This window comes from Tupaia chinensis, unplaced genomic scaffold (genome assembly GCF_000334495.1).
Source record: "Tupaia chinensis unplaced genomic scaffold, TupChi_1.0 Scaffold000041_1, whole genome shotgun sequence".
Classification (NCBI taxonomy): Eukaryota; Metazoa; Chordata; class Mammalia; order Scandentia; family Tupaiidae; genus Tupaia; species Tupaia belangeri.
Genome location: NW_006159496.1, coordinates 1,888,498 through 1,900,240, shown reverse-complemented (window position 1 = coordinate 1,900,240; position 11,743 = coordinate 1,888,498). Strand labels below are relative to the sequence as shown.

At 42.2% G+C, this 11,743-nt stretch overlaps 1 protein-coding gene across 1 annotated transcript in view; it reads left to right on the top strand.

Annotated features, from left to right (window-relative positions):
* LOC102487051 (sulfotransferase 1C3) overlaps window positions 1–11,743 on the top strand; it is a 19,265-nt gene that overhangs the window by 2,353 nt on the left and 5,169 nt on the right. The window contains 5 exon segments of the mRNA XM_006172266.1: window positions 569–692; window positions 7,529–7,658; window positions 9,046–9,073; window positions 9,076–9,140; window positions 11,249–11,379. Of these exon segments, the coding sequence (XP_006172328.1) occupies window positions 569–692; window positions 7,529–7,658; window positions 9,046–9,073; window positions 9,076–9,140; window positions 11,249–11,379 (478 nt within the window).

Sequence of the window (11,743 nt, the reverse complement as noted above, 5' to 3'; positions counted from 1 at the left end):
AAAAAAGAAAAAGAAAAAGAAAAGGAAAAAGAAAGAAAGAAAAAAGAAAAAGAAAGTTGACGCTGGACCAGCAAAGTGTAAGACACACAGTCCACAAATTAGGTGCAGTGAATACCCATCATCCAGCTAAAATAGAGATGAATAATAAAAACACAAATCTTTTCAGGTGAGGGTTTACATCATCACTGATGTATTGAATTTTATTAATATAAAGACGTTTAGGACCTACTCCAGATTAAGAATTTTTTTAAGATCTTGCTATATTCTTATATTCTAATATGTTTGATATGGTCTCATAATTATTATGGAACTTTTTTCTATGTAAGGATTACGTTCTCCAGTTTCATAAATTAGGTATAATACCCACTCTTATTTGGAAATAGAGACAGTCAGTACATTTATAAATATTTTATTCAAAAATTTTTGGATTGACTTTATTTTGCGTGCCACAGAAACAACCAAATTTCCTTGTCAGCTGCATTAATTTGTAATAAAACCTTTAACCTTTAAAACTAATCAGTAATAAGTTAATTACAGCTATTCAAAGTCTTTTGTCATCTACACACAGGTTTTCTGTTTGGTTTTGTTTTCTGTTCTTCCCTGAACACACTTGCAAATCAGTACAAGCCCAAGTGCTTCATCTTCAACAAAAAAGAACTGTTTCGGGTCCCCAGGCAAAAGGATTACGCCAGGTACTTGAGAGCCCTGGTTCCAGGTGTCATTGCCTAGAAAACTCCAAGACCCTATCAGTGGCCTGGGTAGGGATTTCCAGAGTACCAGCTGAAAACTCAGATGAGCTCAGGAAACTGCTAACTCACGAGTGAAGAAACAAGAATAGGATGGAAGGATCTGGTAAAGGATGATTAGTGTCAAGTAGGACATTGCTGATGTTTCAGTATTTTGTTTTTTGGATTTAAGGAACACACCCCCTCTTTCTGTTATCTCTTAAGCTATTTATAACTCTTAACACTTTAATAGACTATGCTTTTCCTAACAAAAATTAAACATCTTTTTCTTCCTAACTAATCCTTCCAGAATTCAGAAATCCTTACTGAGCATTCTTAGTTTCATGGCAACATAGTTCTCTGCGCAAGTTTAGTGAGTCTCTCAGTTTTGTTAACAGGATATAATGCTTGAAATAGCATATTTTAAAAATGAAATTCTCTTGGACCAACAGTTATTGTAATGGCTATGTCGCTGAACTCCCATGTCGGCGACCACAGTTGGAGTCCCAGACCCCACCTTCCATATGTTGCTTTCAAGGAACACATCTCGAGGGACCAGCAGTTACCGTAATGGCTATGTCGCTGGACTCCCTTGTAGTCGACCACGGGGGCTTAAACTCACGCCGGGTGCATGTGTGTGTGTGCCCAAGATGCCAAGAGGAGAATGGAGGAGAAGAAATTGCAGCGTGGCCATCCCCCCTGGGGGGTGATTTCTCACTTTCTATCTCTCTGTCTCTCTGTCTTTTTGGCGTGTGCATGCACCCTATAGGAAAAACCTCTCTGACAAAAAGAAAGAAAGAAATTCACTTAGATATGACCACACACTTTTTAAGGAACTAAGGCTGACTGTACAGAACCAATGTTTACAAAGTCCTTTGGGGAGAACATACCTGTCTTACAGGTTCCCAGCCTTATTAAGTAAGAAAGCAAAGTCATTTTCTTAGAAGAGAAAAATTTACCCAAATCTATAGATATTGCTGATGAAATTTGATGGCAAGCCTTTGGCTTGTTTTTTCAACTTTTTAAAAATACTGTCTGGAGGCCATCAGGTGGTGAAGTGGTTATTTTGATGGACTCCCATATGGCTGACTGTGGTTTGAGTACCAGACCTAGCAGCTTGAAACTCAGGCTGGGTGCTTGTGCATATGTACCCAAGATCCTGGGAGAATGGAAGAGAAGGGATTGCGGTATGGCCATGCCCCCTTAGGTGGTGATTTCTCACTTTCCCTCTCAGTATCTCTGCCTGTCTCTCTCCAGCAAGCCCATGTGCCAAAAAGCAAAAATCTTTTAAAACCAGTGGTGCCTGATAGCACAAAGCTCTGCAATGATCCACGATATCTGGAAGATGGCAGTTGGTTACCAGGTCCACCCATGCCCGTGATCCTACCTGGCTGACATGCTAGAGGAAAATCACAGCATAAGACCTGTTGAGGGTTCTTCTCTCTCTTCTCTAATAGAAGAAAGGTGTTTGGATCCCCACGTCGCTGACTGACTTGAGAGGCTAAGGCAGAAGAGAGAATCACAACATAGTAAGAGCTCACCTATGAAAAGAGTGCAAGGTTGCTCAGAACTCTGCTGCACTGTCGGTGGGATTGAAAATTGGTCCAGCCATTGTAGAGAACAATATGGAGGTTTCTCAAATGCCTTCAAGTAGATCTACCATATGATCCAGCAATTCCCTTCTGGTTATCTACCCAAAGGATAGGAGAATGCTCAGTCAGAAAAGTGCTTGCACATCTATGTTTATTGTGACATTATTCACAATTACTAAGACATGGAACCAACCCAAATGTCCATATGTCCATAAAAAAACAAGACCCTGGTATTTGATAGAAAGTGGATGAATATGAAAGATTTATTCCTGAGTGAAGTAAGTCAGGCTATGAAAGAGAGAGATTGTATGTCTGCACTCTATGGTAGAGACTGAAAGACTGGAAAATGTAAAAACACTGAAAATAATTATGGACACTGGGAACTGAGTGAAAGGGAAGTAGGAGAGGAGGAGAGTATAGGGATGGAAATGTGGTAGAAATTTATGTTTTCCAGTCCTTCAGTCTCCACCATAGCATGTAGACAGTTGGTACATGTTAAGTGGATACAATGTCTCTGTTTTCATAGCCTGACTTGCTTCACTCAGAATAAATCTTCCATGTGCATCCACTTTCTATTAAATACCAAGGTCTTGCTTTTTATGGCTGATTAGTATTCCATGGAGTATATGAGTCACACTTTTTCAATCCATTCCTTTGGAGAGGTTTTTGCTATAGGGTGGGTACGCTCACCAGAAAGACAGAGACAGAGAGACAGAAAGCAAGAAATCACCCCCTGGGGAGATGGCCATGCCACAATCCCTTCTCCTCCACTCTCCTCTTGGGATCTCGGGCACGCACGCACACGCACCCGGTGTGAGCTTAAGCCACTGGGTCCTGTATTCAAACTGTAGTGGACTACATGGGAGTCCAGCGACATAGCCACTACACCATCCGCTGGTCCCAGTAACAATTAATTCGATAAGGTTTGTAGAAGTACACATAAGAGAACATCTTCAACCCTTAGTTTAGGCCACAATATTTTGGATAAAACATAGAAAATACTAATCAGAAAAGAAAATGTTGATAAATTGGACTTTATCAGACTTAAAACTTCTGTTCTTTTAAATATTCCATTAAGAAAGTGAAAAGATTTGACAAAGACCAATACCAATATATCTGACTAAAAATATAAAGAAATCTTACACTGCAAAAAAAAAAAAAAAAAGGCAGGGGGGACCTTGATTTTTAAAGTGGGCAAAATGTGTGGGAAAAGAAATCTGATCCAAAAAAGCTATATTGATAACCAATAATTTACACACAAAATGAGCAAGATCTTTTATCATGAGAAAATGGAAAGTAAAAGTACAATGAAATGCCACTTTGCACCTATTAAAATGACTAAAATACTAAGTGTTGGTGAAAAAACAAAGCAGCTGAAACTCACAGGAAGGGGGATGTAAAATGGTATAACTACTTTGCAAAAGAGCTCACGTTTTTTTTTAGAAAGTTAAACACACCGTTACCGTACAACTCAGCAATTCTATTTCAAAGGATTTACTCAAGAAAAACAAAAATCTACATTCACCAAAAAACTTGTACATAAATGTTCACAGCAGCTTTATTCAATATAGCCCCAAACTGGAAACATCTCCCATTTGAATCAATTATATGAATGAACAAACAAATTGTGGCATATTCCTAAAACTGAAAAGTTCTCAGCGATAAAAAGGAATGAGCTATGATATGCATGACCATGTGGTCAAGAAATCAGACATCACACTGACAGGCACGAGGTCAGCGGTCACCTAGAGCCAGACAGGACCAGGATGAGTGATGTAAACAGCCACTAGGGCCTGTCTCTGTAGTAAGGGTTACATGGCTGTACATATGTTAAAGTTCATCAAACTGTACATTTGAAATGAGTTTATTCTACTCTATGACGTTTTTACCACAATGAAGTTGAATTCAAAAAGCCTATGAGTATATTACAATAGTAAAAGGAAAAAAAAAAAAAGGAAAGACTTTTTTACTACTATTAAAGGAAACTCTTTGAGGAGTCAACAGGTGGCATGGTGGTTGAGGCATTGGACTCCCACATGGCTGACTGCAGTTCTAGTCTTGGACCTGGTGGTTTTCTCACTCACCCTCTCTTCTCTCATGTCTCTGGTGAGCTCATATGCCCTACAGCAAATTTAAAGCAATAATAATAATAACAAATAAAGTTAAATAATTTTTTAAAAAAATAAAATAGCTCGGCAGCCAGCCAGTTTGCAGAGTGGTTAAGGGGGCTGGATCCCACATGACTGACTGTGCAGTTCAAGTCCTGGATCCAGCAGCTTGAAAATCATACTGGGCTCATATGTGTTTGTGCCCAAAATTCTGAGAGTCAAGCTGAGGAAAGACTGCAGCATGGTCATTGCCCTTGGGAGGTGTTTTCTCACTTTGCCAATCCTGTCCCCTCCCTGTGGCCCTAGGTACATCTCTATAGCACATTAAAAAAAAAAAAAAAAAGATAAGTCCTACCAAACGTGTACAACCTTAGCATAATTGATTTGAAAATTACACACTGCATGCTGTGAGAAACCACAAAAAAAAATAATTTTTGGAGACATTTTTGCTATAGGGCTTATATACTCACCAGACAGAGACAGAATGAGAAATCACCGCCCCCCCCGCCCCAGGGAGGATGGTCATGCTGCAATCCCTTCTCCACTGTTCCCCCAGGAATTGGGGCACACACACACCCACACACACACATGCATCAAGCATGAGTTTTAAGTCACCAGATTTGGAACTTGAACCATGGCCAACTACATGGGAATGCAATGACATAACCATTACACTATCTGCTGGTCCCAAAAATAAATAATTTTTAAAAATTTTGCCAGAAGGCATGTGTGCTCACCAGAAAGGAGAGAAGGAAAGTGAGAAAACACTTCTCATTACAATCCCTCATCCTCCGTTTCTAACTCCTTTCAGGATTTCAGACATGCACTCACAAGTGCCTGGCATATTCTTCAAGCTACCTAGTCCAGGATTCAAGCCACAGTTAGCCACGTGAGAGCCAGCCACCTTCACCACCATGCCACAAACTGCCTAATAAGTCATTTAAATAAATGAATAAAATTGTTGGGAAAAAGGTAACTTGTGAATATAAATAATTAAGGAAAAGAACTGATAATTATAGTGCTTCCCCAGCTTATAAAGAAAGGTTCTCTTTTTTGTTTACCTAAGACCTACCTAGTAAGTATAGAAGAAAGGGATTAGAAAATTAACAATTTGCTGGGGCGACAGGTGGAGTGGTGGTTAAGGGCACTCAACTTCCACATGGCCAACCATGGTTTGAGTCCCAAACCTGGCAACTTACTTTCTCACTTTCTTTTTCTCTCTTGCTCTCTCACTCTGTTCTTCTCTGGTCAAATTAAAATAAATAAATAAAGTTAAATAAAATAATTCTTAAAATAAAATTAACAATTTGCAACCCACAGTGAAGATTAGTTTACAGCTGACCTTGTAGCCTGGTGATTAAGAGAGGTTGGATCCCACAGGGGCAACTGCAGTTGAATGTCAGCCCTGTAGGCCTGGTAGCTTAAAACACACGCCAGGCATATGTAGGTGTGTGCCCAAAAGCCTGACAAGACGGAGACATGGAGGAAATGGAGCCTAGTCCATGGGGGGGGTAGGTGCTTTCTCCCCTTCCCTTTCCCTCTCTCTCTCTCTGTCACAAGTCCTCTAACAAGTAAAAGAAAATTAGTTCAGGCCAGATCATCAGTAGATCCTAAAATTAATTAGCTAAAATCTAAAGGAAACTAGCCAGTCACACGGTAGCGAAATGCCACCACACAGTTTAATCCTAGCAGCAAACGGAAGCATGTGCTTCCACAATCGCGATCTGGTGGTCACCTAACTAACCAAATGACCTGAATTATCGAAAGTGGGGTCACTAATACTGGGACAATCTGATGTAATATATAACACAAAATGAAATACAAAGCATCGTCTGAGAAATCACCTTGCCAACATGTTCTACCTGAACCGACTCAGGGCCTAATCTCTTTATTAAAATGTTTGCTATAGGGAGAGACAGAAAGAAACAGACAAAGAGGAAAAGTGAGAAATCATCCGCTGGGAGGGATGACCACAGCACAATCCTCTCCTCCATTCTCCTCTCAGGATTCTGGGCATGCACACGTGTACCCAGCATGTTTTTTCAAGCCAGACCTGGAACTGCCAGGTAGTATCCAGTGCCCTCGCCACCAGGCCACCTGCTGACCCCTGGGGACCTAATTTCCAGTCTACCGCATCTAGTTGGAATGGAGCAACAGATTAAACATGCTATGAGGAAACAGACAGGTCTGGGCTGTGGGGCCTACTGCAAGACAGCTGGCTGGTCTCCTAGAATTCAACAACATGAAGAAAACACGGGAGGATGATTCTAGGCTGAAAGACAAAACGAACAGTAAAATTAATGTATTCATGAACCTTCTTGGGAAAATGACATTATCAGGCAATTAGAGAAAAGTTAACATAGACTATTTTGTGATATTCAGGAATCGGAATAAATCACATGTGCTGAGAAACATGTGGTAAACACGGTGAAAGAACGTCATGTTAGAAGACGTACGCTGGCACTTTTAGGTGTGAAGTGTGGTGACACCAGACACTCTGAAAAGGTTCGCACACGCTAAGTCATGGGTATCTGACTGATGGACAGCAAGGGGTTGGGGGGTGTGAGAGAAGAAAAGAGAACCAAAAACTAGAGCAGAATTTATTTTTTCTTTTGAGCAGAATGTTTTTCTCAAAGTCGAATTTGAGTGCTTTTTTCCTTCCTTTATTTTTTTACATTAAATCACTGTGCATCTTTACAGCATGCAAAGTGAACTTTTTCCAGCACGAGTTAACTGTATATTAGTCCAAAGATATTACCACACACGTCAACAGATAATTTTCCATTTTTGTGTCTGTAAAATGTTTTGCTTCCTTATTTTTTAACCCTTGATGCCCACCCTCGCTTCCCACCCTCCTCTAAATGTGATGCTTCCGAGTTTCCAATGCATTCAAAATGTGTCATAAGAAGGCTGGAAAAAGTGCCCCAGACCCTCCCGTGGGAAGCTGCACGACCAGCTCATACAGGGTTCTTCTTCTGCCTCTGCCATAGTCGATGGTCTTCGGTGTGCTTCCGTGTGGTGGCCTTTCTTCAGAAAGGCACTCGCTCACTGAGAATAAAAAGTCAGTTGACTAAAATTAAGGAACTTTGTGACATATTTTCAGGTATGACCTGGAGGCAAGAGATTTTGACACGATTCAAAATGATGGTGACATGGAGAAAGGCAGGCAAGCCTCTTCTACAGAAAGAAACGCTTTCATTGGATTAGCATTTCCCCATAGAAAGAAAACGTCTGCGGCAGAAGGGCTGCAGGGCCTTGACTGTGAGACACCAAAGCAGTGAGGAGTAGCCCGGACAGGACTTTCACCGCAGCCTGAACTATGCTATTTCTTTCTCAAGGCCAAATTGTAAGCCTTATGCCCTTAACTGGTGGCCTTCGGGTTCCTAGTAAGTAAGATATTCTCTTCAGTTTTTACGTGCCAGAGGGCACCTGCACTCACCACAGAGAGAGACAGAGAGGAGGCAAAGGAAGAAAGAGCCTCAACAGGCTTGGTTGTGCCGCAATCCCTCCTCCATCTCTCTGCCCTGTCAAGATTTGGACACGTATACCTGCCTGGCATGTTTTTCAAGCCATTGGGGGCTGGGATTTGAACCATATAGCTGGCCATGTGGGAATTCAGCTGCCTTAACCACCAAAGGAATCACGATATTCTTTTTTCTTTTTTTTTTTTTTTTGTCTTTCTCCTCCCAATGAACTGATGGAGAACACTTTCCCCTGCCCCCGCTTTTCTTCTATTTCTTGTGTTTTAATCCATGGATAAGCCAGAAAGTAGTGTGCTGCTATCGCATAAAGATGGGGAGGGTCAGGACCAGCAGTTGGCATAATGGCTAAGTCACTGGACTCGCATGTAGCTGACCGCAGTTCGAGTCTCAGACCCGGTGGCTTAAACTCATGCCGGGCGCGTGTGCATGGGTGCCCAAGATCCCAAGGGGAGACTGGAGGAGAAGGGATTGCGACGTGGCCATCCCCCCTGGGGATGATTTCTTGCTTTCTGTCTCTCTGTCTCTCTCTGTCTTCCTGGCGAGTGCACTCTGTCTGGCGAGTGCACGCGCCCTATAGAACACTCTCCAAAAAAAAAAAAAAAAAAAAAAGATGGGGATGCTTTCTGAAGAAAAAATGGGAACTAGAGCGGTAAGAGTGGATACATTTTAAATATTCACAAGATGAACTGAGAGTGCTTAAAAACTTCTCTGGGAGTCTAAAATCCCAGAAAATAAAATGAAATAACAAAAACCCTTACTAGAAGAAAGGGATACTTTACATATCCTAGTGATATAAATCTATTATCTCCAAGAGAAAAAACAAAAAACTTATTATTTTTGTTTTCCTTTACTGCGAGAGGGCACATGCATTCCCAAAGAGAGAAAGAGAAAGCGCCCCCCACTGGGGCATGGTCACACTGCAACCATCTTTCCGTTTCTCCAGCACGTCAGGATTTTCAACCCATCACAACCGGGATTTGAACTGCAGCATGCCCTGTGGGAGTCAACTGTGCACAGCACTTAACTATTTCCCGAAGAAAGAAAAGAAAATCACTCTCTAGATTAAGACACAAATGTAAATACGAGGACTTCGCAATGCTGGTAAGATAAATGAGGAACTTGAATTATCTTTCTAGAGCTGGAGAAGGCACTGGAGATGCCCTCACCAGGGTGTTGAACACTCACCTTCCCTCACATCAGTGCCCCTCCTCTATCTGGAAACAAAACTGCAAGGTAAAAAGAGCTGGTTTTCAAACATGTCTGAGCTTGGGGACCCAAATTAGGTAAGCAAAGGCATCATTCAAAACAACATATATGTCTTTTTGTTGTTGTTGTTAAGTCATCCAGGTCAAGGATTACATAAATTTGGAATCTGTGGAAATTCACATTTGCTAATATTCTATTTCTTCATGGCTCATTGGTAAAATTTTCCAAAATAGTCTATGTTATTGGAAATCAGAGAATATATGGAACATCAGAATGAAGGGAAACATGTTTAAAAATAAAACCCTTTTGCTTTGCTTTGCCAAAGTACTAGAGGATATTCTCCCGGCATTAGGAGCAAAAGCATAGGACTTGCTCTTCATCAAGCTTGCCTTCCTCTGTAATCTACCCAGTCACCTAAATTCAGATCTGCTTCATTTTTATTTTTTTTAAGAATTATTTATTTACCTTTTTAAAAATATATTTATTTCAATTTGACCAGAGAGGTACAGAGTGAGTGAGAAACAAAGCCTCCAGGTCTAAGACTCGAACTGCAGTCAGCCATGTGGGAGCCAGCGTCCCTAACCACCATGCCACCTGCCAGGCCCCTGCCTTTGTTTTTATCTCTACCTCCACTCTGAGCGCTCCCAAAGTCCACTTAATTCCTTACACCTTTCTAAACTGTTCACTACACTGCCTCAGCACCTCCTGTATCCAGGTCAGGGCACTGGGTCTTCTGTTTCCCTGCAGGCTGCCAGCCTCAAGTCTTGTCACCACCAAGCTTTACTCTCTGGAGTCAGTAGTCTTTCTAAACCATCAATCTGACTAAGGCTTTTCCCTACTTCAAACACTTCCACAGATAGGTTGGCACCCAAGTCCAAACTCTCTGCACGCCATATGAGACCTTTGGCAGTCTACAGCCTTCTTCAGCTCCAGCCCCTCGCCGTACACTGCCACTCACACTAAGATCATCCTTAAAGTTCTGCAGGTCCTTCCACACCCCAGGACCTTCCTGTAAGCTGCTCACCTGACTCAGGCATCCCCTCCATCTTTCCCCGACTAATTCCTACTTACGGTTCAGGTCTTTGCACCAATGCCACCTACTTAGAAACTTCCTCTGGTTCCATGGCTGGATGAGTCTCACTCCATATGTTGGCATATGTGAGCATGTGCTTGTCCCATGTGTGTTCATCATGTAGCATTGCCATTTTACCTCTCCTGCCTCTCTGATAGACCATGAGCTCCCTGAGCGAAGAGACTTGGCCTTGTCCAATTTTTCATTTTAAATGGTGTCTGACCCACAGGCGGGCTTCCGGCATGCTATGCATTTGTGGGATGGATGATCACAAATTGCCAACATCACTCTAACTTGCTAAATTCTCATGGGGAAGCTAAGAGTAACCCTAATATAAATATAAACACACATATATACAACTAAACCACTCTTATTTTTGATAAACACTGTCTGAGACATTCCTCAGGATTGAGGACTCTCTCAGGGAGACTCTCATTGACAGACATCTCCAGACACTGACACCTAATGAAGGAAGTTCTGGACTCTGTCCCAGGCCTGACTTCACCATGGGAGAGTCCCTAACATTCTCTAAATTTCAGTTCCCTCGCCATCTTTAACTGGTGATGTGAGAGATTCCTTCCTTCCCTGGGCCTTACATTTATGCAGACGAAAGAGGAAGTGCTTATGGAAACACTTTCGCATTGCACCATGTTTCCCCAGTTGGGAAGCTGGGAAATTCCCATTCACCACTGAGATGCGGCTGAGCCTCTTGACAACTATGCCTTCCCTGAACGCCCCGGAGTGTTCGTCACTTCCTCCCCCTGCGGCCACTCCGCATGTCCTATCTTCAGCCCTTACTTACCGTGCTGGTCTCACATTTGAGCCGTCCGCCTCTGTGGCCTGCGGTCACTCTGAGGCTGAGCATTCTCATTTGTCTTTGGAGCCTCATGTCCATCGGAGTTGCAGGGAGATAGAGGCTCCATTTATTAATTAATCTTTCAGTTAATTAGACAATCACGTGAAACACCACATGCATATAAGATGTGCTGGAATACCCTCCTACAGCTTTTCTCCTCCATCGCACTGTTCTTCCTCTGACTTCCCTCCTCCTCCTTGAATTCAGGTCATCTGCGTGGCCAGAAATGCCAAGGACTGCCCGATGTCCTGCCACCACCGTCACAGGGTGACTCCGTCGTTGCCCAACCCTCAGAGCTGGGAGGACTTCTGTGAGAAATTCATGTCAAGAAAAGGTGTGCGCAAAATGATTTTGTGGTGCCCTGTCCCTCCGGAAATTCTAATAATAAAGCACCTCTAGAATCGGTGGAGAAGGTACCAAATGCGGTTCTGAGTGACCAAGTTCTGTCTTGGAAACGTGGGCCTGGAGAAACCAGGTAGAGAAGATTGTTTTCCCACAAGTGGACACAAATGTAAATTGAAGTTGTACTAAAATGTAAATGTAGGGACAAAGATTAAAAAAAAAAAAAAAAAAAAAATCCCAGATCTGAGTTTTTAACAATCGCATTCAAAGGAAGAATCAGGGTGAGCTGGCCTTTTGGCAGAGTCCAGTAGGTGGTGCCTTCCAGTTTTTTTTAACCTCTGGCTCCCTTGTCTATTGAGG